At 45.3% G+C, this 20,262-nt stretch overlaps 1 protein-coding gene across 3 annotated transcripts in view; it reads right to left on the minus strand.

Moving 5' to 3' along the window:
* LOC137634540 (pleiotropic regulator 1-like) overlaps positions 1-20,262 on the minus strand; it is a 78,857-nt gene that overhangs the window by 51,293 nt on the left and 7,302 nt on the right. For all 3 annotated transcript variants that reach the window (XR_011042525.1, XR_011042526.1, XM_068366992.1), the window contains exon 2: positions 10,053-10,783. Coding sequence is in view for 1 of the 3 variants with exons in the window: in XM_068366992.1 (XP_068223093.1) it covers positions 10,053-10,778 (726 nt within the window). In the remaining 2 variants the exon portion in view is untranslated. The remainder of the gene's footprint in view (positions 1-10,052; positions 10,784-20,262) is intronic.

The following is a 20,262-nucleotide window of genomic DNA, read 5'->3' on the forward strand; positions in this document are numbered from 1 at the left end:
AAAATCATTGATCAAAAGGAATTAATTTTTGACTAGCCATGGTATTAAGAACATGTTCGTATGCCTGCATGCGTCCACAAGAAGCATATGCAGCTAGCCAAGCGATCAGGCCTTGTTCGGTAGTATGAGCTCGCCCGCCCACCTCGTGGCGGGAACAAGCGCACCTGTAAATGAATACCTTTCAGTCGTTCATGAACGAAAGTACGAGCTGATTCCATCCTGTCAGGAGTTCAGGCTTGGGGCAATAACCACGAAGGGTTATGTCTAACGAGACTGCTGTGCCCTGAGGATAGGACAAGATGAGATGAAGACTGCAAAGTCAGAGGCCGACACCATGTGAGTGTTCCGATGAGCTCTCTATCCTGCAGAGAGAAGTCCAATATAATAATCCCGAATTGATGTTTCTTGAGACTTGCTGTCTTTCGAGACTCAATGGTGGGATGCAGCAGCTGCAAGCGGTTGACAGGCATTCCCATCTGCATTAATAACCCTGTCATAAGAGCCTCCATGTATTGCCGCAGGTTTCCACCTCCCAGGCCAGATCTGGCAATCGTAAAGGGAAGAGCCCATACGCAACCGAAATAGCTTGTGACAGCACCTTACTACGGAGATGCTGGCGACCAACTGTAGTTGCACAGACCTCGTCAGGGAAAGAAACTCGCCCATGCACCTTGCTAACTCTTAGTGTCTGGGTGGGCTCTCTCTCACGAATAGGTAGAGGCGTTGCCAGCACTCAGCGTTTGAACAGACCCTCGTCTGTGAGAGGAACTCGCCCGTGGGGGTTTGTTCATTTATACATGAGACGAACACTCGTCAGTGATCCTGGAGGATGTTGTAATGTAGCCTAGTATGCTTCTGAATTAGGAAGCATGAGTAAGACTGAAAAAGGTTTTCTGTGTGGTAAAAGCAGGAAAAATGATATTTTAATTATAAAATAAATTTTTGAATATACTTACCCGGTGAATATATAATAGCTGAGCCTCCGGCGGCTCGACAGAAAAACACAAAAACTCGCGAGCGATCGCTATGAAGGTTGCGGGTGTGCCCACTGGCGCCAACTATCGGCCAGATACCGCATATACATGTAAACAGACCCAATTCTTCTCATCCCGCTGGGTCTCTATCGGGGAGGAAGGGGGGGCCTTTAATTTATATATTCACCGGGTAAGTATATTCAAAAATTTATTTTATAATTAAAATATCATTTTTAAATATTTAACTTAGCCGGTGAATATATAATAGCTGATTCACACCCATGGTGGTGGGTAGAGACCAGAGTTAATTAAGTTTACAGCGTATATGCTTAGAGTTTTTGACAGTTATATCATAACAAAACCCAAATATATATAGGTACCTGGTAAGGAAGTTGACTTAGACGATTACTCTGCCATATTAGTCTGTCTTCCTCACGAAGCCCAGCCATCCTCTTAGGATGCTGAAAGACTCCCAGGAGCTGAAGTATCAAGGGCTGCAACCCATACAACAGGACCTCATCAAACCCCTAATCTGGGCGCTCTCAAGAAATGACATTTGACCACCCGCCAAATCAAAAAAGGATGTGAAAGGCTTCTTAGCCTTCCGTACAACCCAATTAAAAAACATTTCAAGAGCAGATTAAAAGGATATTGGAATTAAGGGAATGTAGTGGTAGAACCCTTACCCACTACTGCATTCGCTGTAACGAATGGACCCAGTGTGTAGCAGTCCTCGTAAAGAGTCTGGACATCTTTTAAGTAAAAATGACGCGAATACCGACTTGCTTCTCCAAACGGTCGCGTCCATAATACTTTGCAGAGATTTATTTTGCTTAAAGGCCACGGAATTTGCTATAGCTCTTACTTCGTGCGTCTTAACCTTAAGCAAGCATCGGTCTTTTTCATTCAAGTGAGAATGAGCCTCTCGTATTAAAAATCTGATAAAATATGACAAAGCATTCTTTGACATAGGCAATGATGGTTTCTTAACTGAGCACCATAATGCCTCAGATCCACCTCGTAAGGACTTAGTACGAGCTAAGTAGAACTTAAGAGCTCTAACTGGACACAGCACTCTTTCAAGTTCGTTGCCTACGATCTCTGACAGGCAAGGTATATCAAAAGACTTAGGCCAAGGACGAGAAGGCAGTTCATTTTTGGCCAGGAAACCAAGTTGAAGTGAACATGTGGCTTTTTCTGTAGAAAATCCGATGTTCTTACTGAAGGCATGAATTTCACTGACCCTTTTAGCCGAAGCCAAGCACACTAAGAAAAGCGTCTTGAAGGTGAGATCCTTCAGGGAGGCTGAATGTAATGGCTCAAACCTGTCTGACATGAGGAACCTTAGGACCACGTCTAAGTTCCATCCAGGAGTTGCCAAACGACGTTCCTTAGAGGTCTCGAAAGACTTAAGGAGATCTTGGAGATCTTTATTGTTGGAAAGATCTAAGCCTCTATGACGAAAGACCGAAGCCAACATGCTCCTGTAGCCCTTAATCGTGGGAGCTGAGAGGGAGCGAACCTTTCTCAGATGTAAAAGAAAATCTCCGATTTGGGCTACAGAGGTACTGGAAGAGGACACAGATGCTGGCTTGCACCAGTCTCGAAAGACTTCCCACTTCGACTGGTATACTCTGATGGTAGAAGCTCTCCTAGCTCTCGCAATCGCACTGGCTGCCTCCTTCGAAAAGCCTCGAGCTCTTGAGAGTCTCTCGATAGACTGAAGGCAGTCAGACGAAGCGCGGGGAGGCTTTGATGAACAATCTTTACGTGGGGCTGACGTAAGAGATCTACCCTTAGAGGAAGACTTCTTGGAATGTTTACCAGCCATTGAAGTACCTCGGTGAACCACTCTCTCGCGGGCCAGAGGGTAGCAACCAACGTCAACCTTGTCCCTTCTTGAGAGGCGAACTTCTGCAGTACCTTGTTGACTATCTTGAATGGTGGGAATGCATATAAGTCCAGATGAGACCAATCCAGTAGAAACGCGTCTATGTGGATTGCTTCTGTATCTAGGACTGGTGAGCAATAGACTGGTAACCTTTTGGTCAACGAGGTGGCAAAGAGGTCTATGGTGGGTTGACCCCAAGTAGCCCAAAGACTCTTGCCCACGTCCTTGTGGAGGGTCCATTCCGTGGGTATCACCTGACCCCTCCGACTGAGACAGTCTGCCAAGACGTTCAAGTCCCCCTGGATGAATCTCGTCAACAGGGAGATGCCTCGATTTCTTGACCATATGAGAAGGTCCCTTGCGATCTTGTACAGCGTGAGGGAGTGTGTGCCTCCTTGCTTGGAGATGTACGCCAAAGCTGTGGTGTTGTCTGAGTTGACCTCTACCACTTAGTTTCGAAGAAAGCTTTCAAATTTCATCAAGGCCAAGTGGACTGCTAATAACTCCTTGCCGTTGATGTGCATGCTCTTCTGACTTGAGGTCCACAAACCCGAGCATTCCCGACCGTCCAGGGTCGCACCCCAACCCAAATCCGACGCATCTGAGAACAACACGTGGTTTGGGTTCTTGACTGCTAGGGATAGTCCCTCTCTCAGACTGATATTGCTGTCCCACCATTTCAGGCATGCCTTTACTGGTTCGGAGACTGGGAATGATACCGTCTCTAACGTCTTGTCCTTGTTCCAGTGAGAGGCTAGATGGAACTGGAGAGGCCGAAGGTGTAGTCTCCCTAGCGAGACAAACTGCTCCAGGGATGAGAGAGTCCCTACGAGATTGTTCCAACTCCTGACTGAACAAACGTTCTCTTTTCAGCATTAGTTGGACTTTGAGCAGGGCTTGTTCTATTCGGGTGGCAGACGGAAAAGCCCGAAAAAACTGGACTGCGAATCTCCATCCCCAAATATAGAATAATCTGGGATGGGATCAGTTGGGACTTTTCTAGGTTGACCAAAAGTCCCAACTCCCTGGCCAGACTCAACGTCCAATGTAGATCCTGCAGACAGCGAAGACTGGACGATGCTCTGAGAAGCCAGTCGGCCAAGTACAGGGAGGCTCGGATTCCCGATAGATGGAGGAATTTTGCCACATTCCTCATGAGCCTCGTAAACACGAGAGGAGCAGGACTGAGGCCAAAGCACAGGGCTCGAAACTGGAACCCCACATTCCTGTAAACAAACCTCAGAAACGGTTGGGAATCCGGGTGTATAGGAATGTGGAAGTATGCATCCTGAAGGTCGAGAGAGACCATCCAGTCGCCTTCCATTAATGCTGTCAAGACAGCCTGGTAGACTTCATCATGAAGTTTGTCTTGACAATGAACACCTTGAGCGCACTTGCCTCTTGCGTACTCCTGCAGTGAACGTGGCTGCCAGATCATTGGAGCCATCCCTGATAGACTTGTTCCTGCAGAGAACGTGGCTGTCAGAATATTGGAGCCATCCCTGATAGCCTTGTTTATGCATGACATAATTGTACAGCAAAACTTCAAACGCTCGAAAAAACTCCTAACAGGAGATGGTCTAGCTCTGAAGCCGACCATAAAATCTTGGAGCGTCTCATGGCCAGGCGCCAGGGAGAGTCTATGAGGTTTGAGAAGTCTATCTGGGCAGAGGCAGGAACTCCCAAGCCGAGAACTTCTCCCGTGTCATACCAGACTCTCGCTCTATAAGCCAGCTTAAAAGTAGGGAAAGCAAAGGCTGTCTCCCCCAAACTCCTCCTGGTGATTAACCAATCGCCTAGCAAACGTAAAGCTCTCTTAGAAGAGCGAGAGAGCACTAGCTTAGAAAACAACGGCTTCAAAGTAGCTAGGCCTAGTGTAAACTCTGACGTTTAGGCGAACGAGGAGCAGCAGTTACAAAAAGATCCGGACAAAGATCCTTAAAAATCAGCATGATTTATTTAAAGTCCATAGAGGGCTGAGCAGCTTTAGGCTCCTCTCCGTCTGACAGAGTCCTCAAGGGAATATCAGTAGGAGGGGGATCAGCAACTTCCTCATCTGAAGGAACCTTGTCCGACAATTGCCGAGTCTCAAGCAAGGGAGAGACCTGCCGTGGTGGCAATGCTTGACAAGCAGAGTCCACACGCAAAGGAGCAACAGTAGCAGTCAAGGACGCTATGTCATGTAACTGCTTAAAGGACTGACCAGCAACAACAACAGGTGCGGGAGGACGCTCGACGTCAACTCGAGACTGCCTTGACTGCTTAGACTGAGCAGTCAAAACAACTCTTGACTGCGGTGCTTGACGCTCAACGTCAAAACAAGTCAACTATGCTGGTTGGCGAACGTCCTGAACGTCAACAAGAGCAAGCGGCAGCGGCTGAACGTCCACAAGCGGCTGAGAGTCAACACGGGACTGCATCGAGTGAGGCTCTACAAAACATGATTGACGTGACTTTGTAACGTCAATGTCAACAGGACGAGCAAAGGCTCGTTTGGGCGGCTGACGGCCAGGATCTCGATCAGCTAAGCGGCGAGGATCATCGTAAACCTGCTCAGCAGAATAGTCCTTCATAAGAGAGGCAAGCTTATTCTGCATGTCTTGCAGTACAACCCATTTAGGATCAACGGGAATGGGTGCGGTAAGAGACTAGGGTAACGTCTGTGACTGCAAAACCTTGCCTACAAAAAGACTCTCGGAGCCTGTGTTACGCTTTTGTTTAGGCGGCGAGCAGTCTTCCGATGACTGCATAGGGTCAGAGCTGTCCCAATGGCTATAACCAGGACGCTGGACCTGTCCTAAAGGGACTGACTTTCGCTTAAAGGGCCTCGAAACCTTGCTCCACGGTTTCTTTCGCGAAAAGCCTTCGGATGACGAGGAGAAAATCGTCTCGCTCGTCTTATGGTAGGGGCGGTCTTGATGAGACACGCCTGAAACCATAGAGGGAACGTCTGTTCGCTGATCAAGGCCTCTCGAACCCCTAAGTCGTACGACATTACTTCTCCCCTGGGCTTGGGAGCTTGCAAGAGGTCCCGGACTAGGCGAACGACAGGCACGAACAGACGAACCCTCGGTCGCAACACTGATAACACTTTGCGCAATTATCACTTTATCACTACGATTTTCTGTTTTGCACTTACTTCACTGAAATCGAATTTTTCAACAATTCACATTAGGCATGAATAAAACTGATTTCTACCTGAAGCACGCAATTCTACCCTACATCAAAAGGTTATAATTGCGAAATAAGTCGTATAATGTAAGCACATTAATACAAGCAAAAAACAGTAAACATATATTAAGATAAAAAGATCAGTGACTGGGGAGGAGACTAAACACTAGTTCATTCAAAACTACGTTTTCAATCTCTCACCGTACAGTGCCTTGGGACGAGAATAAAAACTAAAAACGTTTTATCCTTTCTCCCCGTACAGAGACTTGGGACGAGAGTAAAAAACTGACTTGAGAACAACGTTACTCGCTTGGGGCGAGAATAAAGATCGGAACGTTCTCTCTTCCTCTCTCTCTCTCCGTCTCTCTCTCTCTCTCTCTTTCTCTTGATTTCACACCGAAGAGAAAAGCCCACTCACCTTTCGTCAATAAACAGGTTATTTGACCAAAGGAAAAAACTGAAAGGACTAAGAAATTGAAAATTAACAAGTTCCTTTAAATTAGTATTTAAAACATTTACGTTTGAAAGAAGAATGAACAAAACGTCAGAATCGATTTACTCTTTCTGCAAAGTGAAACCGTGATTCTCTCTCTCTCTATCGTAACGATAGGGCGCAAACTGCGTAGCATAAATAAATCAAACGTTAGTTCATCTTTGAAACAGTACGAAGACTATTCAAAGAAAATCTTTCATGAAATATCTACTAAAAAATATTCATTTAATAAGTTTTAAATCATTTGCTCTGTAAAAGTTATTTACGATTGAAAGGGCTCAACGTTGTTTAACTTCGGTTTCCAAGTTAGGACCGCCTACTCTCGGATTAGGGGAGGAATAGGTAAGGTCGCATATAAACAAATCATTAAAATTTATCTTGATGTTTATTATAAATGGAAAGCTAATCGAAGAGGCCTAATAAAGGCGGTTGAGATATAAAATATATAGAGGAAAATCTATAATTAACAACAACAATTTATAACGTGATAAGATAATTGCTAAAAGCCTAAGACACACTTCCGTACTAAGGGAAGGGTCGGCCATTTTTAAAAGTCAAAGAAAGTCCAAAAAACAATCCAAAGTCATCAACAATTAAATCTATCCAAAAAAGAGTTCAAGATTTAAGTTGAAGATAAAACACCTGCACTGCGAAAGCTCAAACCAAAATGAAGTACTTCACCAAGTCTGTTGAAAAACTCCAGGTTATACAGCGAGTAATGGTACGTCTTGTCGTTCAGACCGACAGAGAAGAATTGGGTCTGTTTACATGTATATGCGGTATCTGGCCGATAGTTGGCGCTAGTGGGCACACCCGCAACCTTCATAGCGATCGCTCGCGAGTTTTTGTGTTTTTCTGTCGAGCCGCCGGAGGCTCAGCTATTATATATTCACCGGCTAAGTTAAATATTTAAAACCAGGATTTTCCTCGTAGGGGTAGGAAAAAAAAGGAACCCAAAGAGCCTGGCCCCGCAAAACTCTAAGAGCTTTGTTGTGCCCTGTGGACACGATGATGAGAGTCAATGGCCTCAAGCGTCAGCAGGCATCACCATCTGTGGCCATAACCCCAAAGGATTATAGCTCACAAGACTCGTGTTCCGGGGAAACAATGGGACATGCGACCGCAAGCGGTCGGCAGGCATCAACATCTGCGACAATAACCCCAAAGATATATTGCTCAAGAAACTTCTTGAGCACCTGGGGACAAAATGGGAGAGGCAGAGCTCAAGCAATCAACAGGCATCATGCTTTGAGGCAATAACTTTGAAGGATTATGGCTCATAAAACTCGTACACCGAGGGCCCGATGAGCAGCGGCCGCAAAAGGTCATCAGGCTTAACCATCTGGGAGCCCAGAAGAGCTGGAACAAGGCCCGATGAATCGAGTTCTTGCTTTGAACCCCAAAGGGGGTAACTTCACAGGAGAGGAGGGCGTCACTTGCCAATGAGAGAGGCACTTTAAACAGGGAGGAGAAGCTCAATGCTTCAAACACAACAAGCCTTCAGCAGAGCAAGCTCCCTCTGAGGGCTGTTCATATAATCAATGAGCTTAGAAGACTAACCTAAGTCAGCTTTATGTTACCCTCGTACTCCAGCGTTAGAAGGCACGAGAGAAATCTCAAACGGATAACTCCAAGGAATGCCAGTTGCAACTGCTCTCGTTTCTAAGCCAGAGCTGTAGGAACAAAGAGAGCAGATGCAGAGAGTGCTGCAGCTAAAGGCATGAGAAGCTCTGTTGATGTATTACCTTCATTTTCTCATAAAAGAAGACTGCAGTTAATCACAAGGGATGCAGGTCTGCATTCATGCTGTGCCCTTAACTGTAGTACCCTCGAAAACCATTCCTTGGCAAGGAGATCCAAGAGCCCAAAGGAGGGCAAGAGTTGCCGCAAACTGCAACGGGAGACACTCCCCCAGAGGCGGCAGCTGTTGCTTCACTAAGGGAAGCGACGGTGTCCGCACCTAAGAGTTGTCCAGGGGTTAAGCAGCAATCACTCTCATTCGATTGTCCTCGGGAGGAGAAAGAGCGAGCAAAGTCAGAGGAGGGATCACACTGACAGAGAAAAAAGTCAGGACTTCTTCACTTTTGAGGAAAACCCCAAAGGAGAAGAATCCCTTTCGGCTTCTTTCTCCATCGTCTACCGAACCTCACCCACTGGGAGGATGGCTACTCCTGACACTCGATACAAGAGGAGTCCTGCGAGCAAGAGTGACCTCTGCAAGCAGGGCAAAAGGAATTTGGTTCAATCTCAGTAGCCATCATGCATTGGCACCTTCACAACTAGGACCAGCCCGCATGGTGAGATCCATGAAACCCAAGAATTGAAAAGTCAAAGACAGTTTGTTAACAGGAGAGAGACAGCACGTCTACAATCCTCCGAGCCAAAAGCAAAAGTGACGCTAACCACCAACCATGTACCTCGTTAAAGCCTTATGATTAGTTTCCAACTTCACCAAACGTATATGCCCTATAAGGAGCGAAAGGGTTTGTAGTCAGTGTTGGAACAAATATCAATAAAAAAAATAAAGATAACAAGTGACTCTATTGAACAACAAAAGTATATTAATAACCTTTAGAACAGCCTGTGGAAATTTGTCTGTAGCATTGAGGAAGGAAATACAATAAAACAGTTGCACATGTAAAACAACCAATTACATTTCAACATGCTGCACTGAACTTGTCAAATATGAAGCCTTTATCTCTATCTACAACTATAGTCATGTTTTTTAAATAAAAAATATAAAAGCTGAACTATTAAAATCAGTGGTTATTTCAAAATGAATTGATATGTTATTCTATAGCAGATAAATAAAGAGTATAAGGGAAATATTATCTTCCTAGTTTCAGTATTTTCAATTAGAAACTAACCTCATGGAACAGTCTCCAATAAATTCCCTTGAATAATCGAGGGAAGGCCCATTGAGCATTTGGTCTACTGGCAAGTTTCACCGACCTTATATTTCAAGTTTTCTAATACAGTACATATATTGTACTGTACAGTATATGCACCCACAACTTGGCAAACCAATTATCTGACAGCAAAATCTATGTATAAGGCTCAAAGACTGTTTGTAAAACCATTTAAAGTATTTCATATATTATCTATGCGTATTAAAGTGAGCATTGTTAGATATACAGTTCTGTACTACGCATTCAGTTTCTGGTGTTCCAAGAACTTATATGTATAAAATATAAAAGAGATATTTTGAAAATAATTAAAGAAAATATGCCCTTCATGAGAAATAAGAATGAATTACCATTAATTCCATGAAAATAAGATGGTAAAAGCAAACCCTCCATGAAAATAGAAAAGTGGAAGTAACATCAGGTTAAGGGAAAGATTGAAACCCATAGCAGTAAAATAATTGAAGCATTTCTTACCTAGGAAGGCCTTGCCTATCCCCTACTGTGCTTTCTTCAAGTATTTGGTTACTGCTTTTACTTGCAAACAATATCTATAAAAACAAATCATGACTGTGTTACATTAAACCAAATACAGTACATAACAGTATTCTAAAACTTACCTTGTTATACTCCAGATCCCAACATTTGACTTGTTTATCTTCTCCACAAGAAAACAAATATGGGTGCCGTGGGGATACAGCTAAACCCCTAACAGCTGACACGTGTCCAGTTAAAGATAATTTCAACTGACCAGAAGCCAAATCCCAGATCTTGATGACTCTGTCATTAGACCCTGTTGCAAACCATTCATTCGCTGGTTCAACAGCAACACACCTAACCCATCCCAGATGACCAGAAATCACCCTGCCAAGTTTCCAAGGAGCATGCCACTTTGGTCTGGGTAATGTGGGTGCACGGCGTGGTACAAGACTCTGCTGACCAACACTAGCACTTGCACTAGCGCTAGCACTTGGAACAGATGCAACGAGTGCTGTGCTCTGTGGAGGAGGAGGAGTTGGAATGGGAGGCACTATAGGTCCTGATGTAGGTGCAATTGCGAGTGCTCCTGGAGTAATCTCATTGGTAGAACTGGGCAAAGACAGACTTTCACTTTCCATTTCAATATTTTTTGGAATTGGTGCTTTACGTTTGTTTTGTGCAACAATTTTTAGAACTGGACCATACTGGTCACGTGATTTTACTGATCGACGAAGTAGTTCTAAGGACTCGTCCATTGGAGGCAATGCTCCTTGATCACACAAAAACATATCATGAGTTCGTTTTAAGGATCGAAACACTAAGGTGTGGACAGAATGTCGTTGAACATCATCTGCAGCTGAAGGCATTGTGACTGTAAAAGAAAAAAAAAATCACAATTAATTCTCATTAATATTAATCTTAACATAATCTCAATGGTTCAAACATACAAACCATAGCATTGAAAATGCCTTTTATACATTGTGGTAAGAAAATCAGTCAAAGCCCTAAATTCTAAATTACTTGTAAGAACTGGTTATCTAGCTTAAATTGAAAGAATCAGCTAAGAACTACTCACTCTCTACACAGATATCCTTTAACTTTCTGGCTACACCTGCAGAGGAAAATATTTCAAGACTATCAGTGAGAATGATTATGAAATTCTTATACAGTACATGGTATATAAAGTACAAACCATTATATTAGAAAATACCAGTTGGTTAAGTGGGAAGCAATTAATAACTACATTCTAGGTTTCTAACTGATAATTTTCTGGGGACTGACTGAGGTTTGCATTAACACGTAGTTAACTGAGACAAGTTGATAATGTGTTGAACAGAAAAATTGAGGCAGAACTCAAGAAAAAAAGAGAAGTCTCACAGGTGAAGTTTCAATCAATTTTATAAAATAAAATGATGTGAATCATCTCAAGGAGTCAAAGCTTCAAAAAACTTATTAGAAGAAGACTTCTGCCCTTGAATTATCAGGTTTCTAAAAAGCTTGACATCCTTAGATGAGGGAAAAGCAAAATATCAAACTTTCGTAACTGATAAAGTATTCTTTTAGGAACCAATAAAATATTGAAATACAGGGTGATACACTAATACTCAGTAAGATCTTCTGACTATAAAATACTTGGCATTGTAGGCTGCTTACAAAAGTCTTTCCGACTTCTGATACTGACAAGAGTAACCATGCTTCACAATTCATGAAATCAACTAAATGTATCCCTAACTACAAGAATTCAGTTGTCATCTATTTGTGTTTTAGGTAATTAATTGATTGATAAAGTATGTCTTCATTGTGCTGTTCAAAATTTGCCGTTGATCTAAAAAAAAAAATACTAAATACAGTGATACCTCTGGATACGAAAGTTTCTGCTTACGAAAAATTCAGGATACGAATAGTGATTCAAAGATTTTTATGCCCCAGTATACGAATAAAATTTCAGGATACGAAAACCTTACGAGATCCCAACTCTTCGCCGAGAGTAATTTTAAAAAGCGCGCGCCGCCAGACTTTGAACTTGGGTAGATTCACTTACAGCCTCCCGCTCACCCATTGGTTATCTCCCTACTCAGATGCTAGCTGACGCCATAAGATCCTGCTTTCCTATTGGTCGGCAACTATCCCAGCTTGCTTACGCGCGGGCGTTCATCTCTCTCTCTCTCTTTTCGTTCCGACCGCGGTATCGTTAACAGACATTGTGTGATTTAGCTTGTTTGACATAGAGTTAATAAACAGTACATTCGTACGCCACGTGTTATCGTTATTAAACATTCGTTACTGTGCACTGTACTGTATTAGTGTTTACTATACATAGTACTGTATATAGCATACGTAGTGTATTATATTACGTATTACTGTAGCCATGGTTCCCAAGAATGTTGCCGAAGGAAAGAAGAAGACGACGATGCTCTCGATGGAGACAAAACTTGAAATCGTAAAAAAGTACGAGTCTGGCATGCGTTTAAGTGCGATCGCCAAGGGGAGTATGGCCAGAATCCATCTACGATAGGCACCATCCTGAAGCAGAAGGCGGCCATCAAAGCAGGGGCACCTTCTAAGGGCGTCACTATTTTCTCCAATAAGAGAACCCACGTGCATGACGAGATGGAGAGGCTGCTTCTTGTGTGGATCAAAGACAAAGAGATCTCAGGAGACACCATCACTGAGACTACAATTTGCCAGAAGGCCTCCGCCATTTTCGGTGATCTCGTGCGTTCTCAGGCCGAAGAAGGGGCAGGAGAAGGAACATCCCAGCAGGAACCCCCAGAGTTCAAGGCTTCTCGGGGGTGGTTTGAGAAATTCAAGAAAAAGACTGGCATTCATTCGGTGGTACGGCATGGGGAGGCAGCCAGCTCGGACACGAAGGCCGCCGAAGCCTTTGTTAAAACGTTCGACGAGTTGACTCTGCAGGAAGGCTACAGTTCGCAGCAAGTTTTCAATTGCGACGAAACTGGACTTTTTTGGAAGAAAATGCCTCGACTTTTTTGGAAGAAAATGCCTCGTCGGACGTTCATCACGGCGGAGGAGAAGAGGCTACCCGGACATAAGCCTATGAAAGACAGGCTTACCCTTGCTTTTTGTGCAAACGCCAGTGGGGACTGCAAGATAAAGCCCCTGCTGGTGTACCATTCAGAAAATCCCCGAGCTTTCAAAGCCCACAAAGTCATCAAGGAGAACCTTCCCGAGATGTGGAGGGCGAATGCTGAAGCCTGGGTAACGAGGCAACTTTTCATTGATTGGGTGAATGTCTGCTTCGGTCCGACTGTCCGAAAATATTTGGAAGAAAACCGCCTCCCTAAGAAATGTCTGCTGGTGTTGGACAATGCTCCAGCTCACCCTCCTGGCCTCGAGGAATATCTTCTGGCCGAGTATTCCTTCATAAAGGTCCTATATCTACTGCCTAACACCACCCCTCTCCTCCAGCCCATGGACCAGCAAGTTATTTCAAATATTAAAAAATTGTACACGAAGCATCTCTTCCAGAGATGTTTCCAAGTCACAGAGAGTACAAACCTCACTCTGCGTGAATTCTGGAAAGATCACTTTCATATCGTGATATGCCTCAAACTCGTCGATCTCGATTGGCAGGAAGTTTCGAGGAGTACCCTGAACTCATCTTGGAGGAAGCTGTGGCCTGATGCTGTCTCTGCACGAGACTTCGAGGGGTTCGGGAAGCCTGGAGGCGAAGCCGAGATCGTTGACGATCCTGAACCCATTCAGGAGTCTGAGGTGGCTGACATCGTACATCTTGGTACGTCTATGAGGCTGGAAGTTAGCGCCGAGGATATAGATGAACTTATCGAGGAGCACCACGAGGAGTTGATGACGGACGACCTGAAGGAGTTGGAGACGATGCAAGTGAGTGCTGTTTAAGAGCAGTTCTCTAGCGGTGATGAGGAGGATGTTACACCTTTGAAAACGGCAGACATTAAGGAAATTCTCGCATGTTTCCATAAAATGGCAGACTACGTCGAAAAGGAACATCCAGAAAAAGTTTATACCAACCGTGCGCTTCAACACTGCAATGACGTTTGCCTAACGCATTTTAGAAATGTGTTGAAAAGTAGGCAGAAACAAGCTTCAATGGATAGTTTCTTATTAAAGAGGCCAGCGGTATTAGTAGGCCAAGACGAAGGTGAAAGTGAAGAAAAGAAACAGAAAAGAGGAAGTGATGAAGAATTAGAAGGTGAAAGTAAAGAAAAGAAACATAAAAAAGAAAGTGATGAAGAAGTAGAAGAGATTTAGAAAATATGAAAAACGTAAAGTTATAAAAAAGCAAAAAAAAATTCAATTTTAAGTTTTATGTTACCGTTAAGTGTTAAAGTAATTTTTTCTTTCATTTTATAGTTTTCCATACGTAATGTTAAGTGTTAATTATTTCTGCCATTTTTTTATTTCGTAAAGTATGTTATTTTGATTATAAAATAAATTTTTGAATATACTTACCCGGTGATTATATAGCTGCAACTCTGTTGCTCGACAGACAACTCTACGGTAAAAACTCGCCAGCGATCGCTACACAGGTTGCGGGTGTGCCCAACAGCGCCATCTGTCGACCAGATACCCAGTTCTCAATGTAAACAAAGACTCAATTTTCTCCTCGTCCCACTGCGTCTCTATTGGGGAGGAAGGGAAGGTCATTTAATTTATAATCACCGGGTAAGTATATTCAAAAATTTATTTTATAATCAAAATAACATTTTTCAATATTTAACTTAGCCGGTGATTATATAGCTGATTCACACCCAGGGGGGTTGGTAGAGACCAGCAATATATGTTTACACTTTTATGAGCGAAGAGTTTTTATTTCATTTTAGAAGTTATCAAAATAACAAAAACAAAATAAATAGGTACCTGGTAAGGAAGTCGACTTGAACAATTACTCTGCCTTTTAAGTACGTCTTCCTTACGGAGCCTCGCGATCCTCTTAGGATGCTGATCGACTCCTAGGATCTGAAGTATCAAGGGTTGCAACCCATACAACAGGACCTCATCAAAACCCCTAATCTAGGCGCTCTCAAGAAATGACTTTGACCACCCGCCAAATCAACCAGGATGCGAAAGGCTTCTTAGCCTTCCGGACAACCCAAAAAACAATAAAAACATTTCAAGAGAAAGATTAAAAGGGTATGGAATTAGGGAATTGTAGTGGTTGAGCCCTCACCCACTACTGCACTCGCTGCTACGAATGGTCCCAGTGTGTAGCAGTCCTCGTAAAGAGACTGGACATCCTTTAGATAAAAAGACGCGAACACTGACTTGCTTCTCCAATAGGTTGCGTCCATTATACTTCGCAGAGATATATTTTGCTTAAAGGCCACGGAAGTTGCGACAGCTCTAACTTCGTGTGTCCTCACCTTAAGCAATGCTTGGTCTTCCTCACTCAGGTGTGAATGAGCTTCTCGTATTAACAGTCTGATAAAGTAGGATAAAGCATTCTTTGACATAGGCAAAGATGGTTTCTTAACTGAACACCATAAAGCTTCAGATTGGCCTCGTAAAGGTTTAGTTCGCTTTAAATAGAACTTAAGAGCTCTCACAGGGCATAAGACTCTTTCTAGTTCATTGCCTACCATATTCGATAAGCTGGGAATATCGAACGATTTCGGCCAAGGTCGAGAAGGCAGCTCATTTTTGGCTAGAAAACCAAGTTGTAGCGAACATGTAGCTTTTTCTGACGAAAATCCGATGTTCTTGCTGAAGGCATGAATCTCACTGACTCTTTTAGCTGTGGCTAAGCATACCAGGAAAAGTGTCTTTAAGGTGAGATCTTTCAGGGAGGCTGATTGTAGCGGCTCAAACCTGTCTGACATGAGGAATCTTAGTACCACGTCTAAATTCCAACCAGGTGTAACCAAACGATGCTCCTTCGTGGTCTCAAAAGACTTAAGGAGGTCCTGAAGATCTTTATTATTGGAAAGATCTAAGCCTCTATGCCGGAAGACCGATGCCAAATGCTTCTGTAGCCCTTGATAGTGGGAGCTGAAAGTGATCGTCCTTTTCTCAGGTATAAGAGAAAGTCAGCTATTTGAGCTACAGAGGTACTGGTCGAGGATACAGATACTGACTTGCACCAGTTTCGGAAGACTTCCCACTTCGATTGGTAGACTCTAAGGGTGGATGTTCTCCTTGCTCTAGCAATCGCACTGGCTGCCTCCTTCGAAAAGCCTCTAGCTCTCGAGAGTCTTTCGATAGTCTGAAGGCAGTCAGACGAAGAGCGTGGAGGCTTTGGTGTACCTTCTTTACGTGTGGCTGACGTAGAAGGTCCACCCTTAGAGGAAGACTTCTGGGACGTCTACTAGCCATCGAAGTACCTCGGTGAACCATTCTCTCGCGGGCCAGAGGGGAGCAACTAGCGTCAACCTTGTCCCTTCGTGAGAGGCGAACTTCTGCAGTACCTTGTTGACAATCTTGAACGGTGGGAATGCGTATAGATCTAGATGCGACCAATCTAGGAGAAAGGCATCTATATGTATTGCTGCTGGGTCCGGGACTGGTGAGCAATATATTGGGAGCCTCTTGGTCATCGAGGTTGCAAAGAGATCTATGGTTGGTTGGCCCCAAGTGGCCCAAAGTCTCTTGCATACATCCTTGTGGAGGGTCCATTCCATTGGAATTACTTGCCCTTTCCGACTGAGACAATCTGCCATGACATTCAAGTTGCCTTGGATGAACCTCGTTACTAGTGATATGTTTTGACCTTTTGACCAGATGAGCAGATCCCTTGCGATCTCGTACAACGTCAGTGAGTGGGTCCCTCCTTGCTTGGAGATGTACGCCAAGGCCGTGGTGTTGTCCGAGTTCACTTCCACCACTTTGCCTCGAAGGAGAGACCTGAAGCTTTTCAAGGCCAGATGTACTGCCAGCAGCTCCTTGCAGTTGATATGCATGATCCTTTGACTCGAGTTCCACAGTCCCGAACATTCCCGACCGTCTAATGTCGCGCCCCAGCCTGCGTCCGAGAAGAGAACGTGGTTGGGAGTCTGAACAGCCAGGGGAAGACCCTCTCTTAGGTTGATACTGTCCTTCCACCAAGTCAGGCAAGACTTCATCTTTTCGGAAATGGGGATCGAGACCGCTTCTAGCGTCTTGTCCTTTTTCCAGTGAAAAGCTAGATGGTATTGAAGAGGACGGAGGTGTAGTCTTCCTAATGACACAAATTGTTCCAGGGATGATAGCGTCCCTACCAGACTCATCCACTTCCTGACTGAGCATTGTTCCTTCTTCAGCATGTTCTGGATGCATAACTGGGCTTGGCTTATTCTGGGGGCCGACGGAAAAGCCCGAAAAGCTAGACTGTGAATCTCCATCCCTAAATACACAATAGTTTGGGATGGGACCAGTTGTGACTTTTCCATATTGACAAGGAGACCCAATTCCTTGGTCAGATCTAGAGTCCACTTTAGATCCTTCAGACAGCGACGACTGGAAGAAGCTCTGAGAAGCCAGTCGTCCAAATAGAGGGAGGCTCGGATGTCCGATAAATGAAGGAATTTGGCTACATTCCTCATCAGCCTCGTAAACACAAGAGGAGCTGTGCTTAGGCCAAAGCACAGGGCTTGAAACTGGTAGACAACCTTTTCGAAAACGAATCTCAGAAAAGGTTGGGAGTCCGGGTGGATGGGGACGTGGAAGTAGGCGTCCCTTAGGTCTAAAGAGACCATCCAGTCTTCCCTTCTGACCGCTGCTAAGACTGACTTTGAGGTCTCCATGGAGAACGTCTGCTTTGTGACAAAGACATTCAGAGCACTGACGTCTAGCACCGGCCTCCACCCTCCTGTCTTCTTTGACACCAAGAAGAGTCGGTTGTAGAATCCCGGAGATTGAAGGTCCGAGACTTTGACCACCGCTCCCTTCTCTAGTAAAAGAGACACTTCCCGTTTCAAGGCTCGTCTCTTGTCTTCCTCTCTGTACCTGGGAGAGATCGATGGGAGACGTTGCTAGAGGGGGTTTCCGTACATAAGGTATCTTGTACCCCTCTCTGAGCAACTTCACAGATTGTGCATCTGCGCCTCTCTTCTCCCAGGTCTGCCAGAAGTTCTTGAGTCTGGCTCCCACTGCTGTCTGAAGATGCGGGCAGTCAGACTCTGCCCTTATAGGACTTGGATCCTTTCTTCTTTCCTCGTTTCCCTTCGGCACGAGCACCTCCTCTGCTGGAGGCTCTGCCACGAAAGGGCAGAATAAAACGGGACGCTGGAGTGTCCATCCTTGGTCTAGCTGACAAGGTAGGCAAAGGGGGAGCTTTGCGAGCGGAGGATGCAACAAGATCGTGAGTGTCCTTCTGCACCAATGAAGCGGCTATTTCCTTAATCAGGGCTTCTGGAAAAAGGCACTTGGAAAGAGGAGCAAAGAGAAGCTCAGATCTCTGGCACGGTGTAACTCCAGCTGAAAGGAATGAGCATAGGTTTTCACGCTTTTTAAGGACTCCGGACACAAATGATGCAGCAAGCTCATTAGACCCATCACGTACGGCCTTGTCCATGCAGGACATAATGAGCAAGGAAGTCTCTTTCTCTGTCGGAGAGATCTTTCTGCTTAGGGCTCCTAGACACCAGTCTAAGAAGTTAAAAACTTCGAAGGCCCTAAAGATACCTTTCAAAAGGTGGTCCAGGTCCGAAGATGACCAACATATCTTTGAGCGTCTCATGGCAAGGCGGCGGGGAGAGTCTACAAGACTTGAGAAGTCGCCCTGGGCAGAGGCAGGAACTCCCAAGCCGAGAACTTCTCCCGTGGCATACCAGACGCTCGATCTAGAAGAGAGTCTAGCAGGGGGAAACGCAAAGGCTGTCTTCCCTAAACTCTTCTTGGACTGCAACCATTTCCTATCACCCGCAAAGCTCTCTTGGACGAGCGTGCGAGGACGAGTCTAGTAAAGGCAGGAGTGGTAGACGGCATGCCTAACACAAACTCTGACGGCGGAGAACGAGGAGCCACAGAAACAAACTGGTCCGGAAACAGCTCTTTGAAAATGGCCAAAACTTTTCTAAAGTCCAAAGAGGGTTGAGTAGACTTAGGCTCGTCCAAATCTGATTGTGGTTCATCTATGTGTGCCGCAACATCATCATCAGAAAGTTCCTCATCCGACAACTGATGAGGAAACGGCAACGGAGTGGGTAACGGCTGGTTCGCTGAGTCCGGTCGCACGGGTGCATGCGTGACTGAGCCGGACGCAACGTCATGGAACTGCTGCCCAGTCTGTGAGCTGGCAACAACCATGGCAGCGCGGGGACGCACAGCGTCTACTCCACACTGTCTGGACTGATGTGGGTGCGCAGTGGAAACCACACTGGGTTGCGGAGGTTGACGCACCGCGTCAAAACAAAGCAACTCTGACGGTTGTTGAACCACCAGAACGTCAACGGCAACCTCCGTACGTCGCTTAACGTCAACATGCGGCTGGCAGATCACACTGGAACGCATGGGTGGAGGAACTCTCTCAACTGGTGTGCGTGAGAAGGTTACCTCAGCGTCCACAGGACGCACAACCGATCGTGTGGAAGGTTGTAGGCTAGGTACTGCACTAGCTGGTGCGGCAGCAACCTTCTCCGCACGAAAGTCCTGCATTAGAGACGTCAGTTTAGACTGCATGTCTTGCAGTAGAGACCACTTAGGGTCTACGGGAGCAGGTGCGGCGACAGACGGTGTTACTGTCTGAAGCGGTACCGCTTTGCCTCTCTTAGGCGGTGAGCAGTCATCGGATGACGGCAGCGAGTCCGAACTGACCCAGTGGCTACAACCGGGCCGTTGGACTTGCGCTGAAGGGACCGACTTGCGTTTTAACGGTCGTGAGACCTTGGTCCAAGGTTTCTTGCGAGAAATACCTTCCGAAGACGATGTATAAATGGGCTCTCTCGTCTTAGTTAGGTAGGAGCGATCTTGGGTAGATACGCCCGATACCACGGAGGGAACGTCTGTTCGCTGATTAAAGCCTCTCGAACCCATTTGTCGTACGACATTGCTTCTCCCCTGGACTTGGGAGCTTGCAAGAGGTCCCGGACTAGGAGGACGACAGGCACGAACAGACGAACCCTCAAGCGCAACACTATCCACAACACTATCACTCGGCACTTTAGCACTTCCCACTGCACTTTTGCACTTAAGCTCCTTCACATCCGCCATGAGCTGATTACGGTCACTAGCAAGGGACTCAACTCTCTCACCCAGAGCCTGGATGGCACGCATCATATCAGCCATCGATGGTTCCTGAGTGCCAGGAGGGGGGTTAGGAGCAACCACTACAGGGGAAGGAATAGGTTGTGGGGCATGAGGAGAGGAAATATCAATAGAACGAGAAGAACTTCTCCTAACTCTATCTCTCTCTAGCCTACGTGTATACTTTTGAAA

Source organism: Palaemon carinicauda, chromosome 44, assembly GCF_036898095.1.
Source record: "Palaemon carinicauda isolate YSFRI2023 chromosome 44, ASM3689809v2, whole genome shotgun sequence".
NCBI classification, from domain to species: domain Eukaryota; kingdom Metazoa; phylum Arthropoda; class Malacostraca; order Decapoda; family Palaemonidae; genus Palaemon; species Palaemon carinicauda.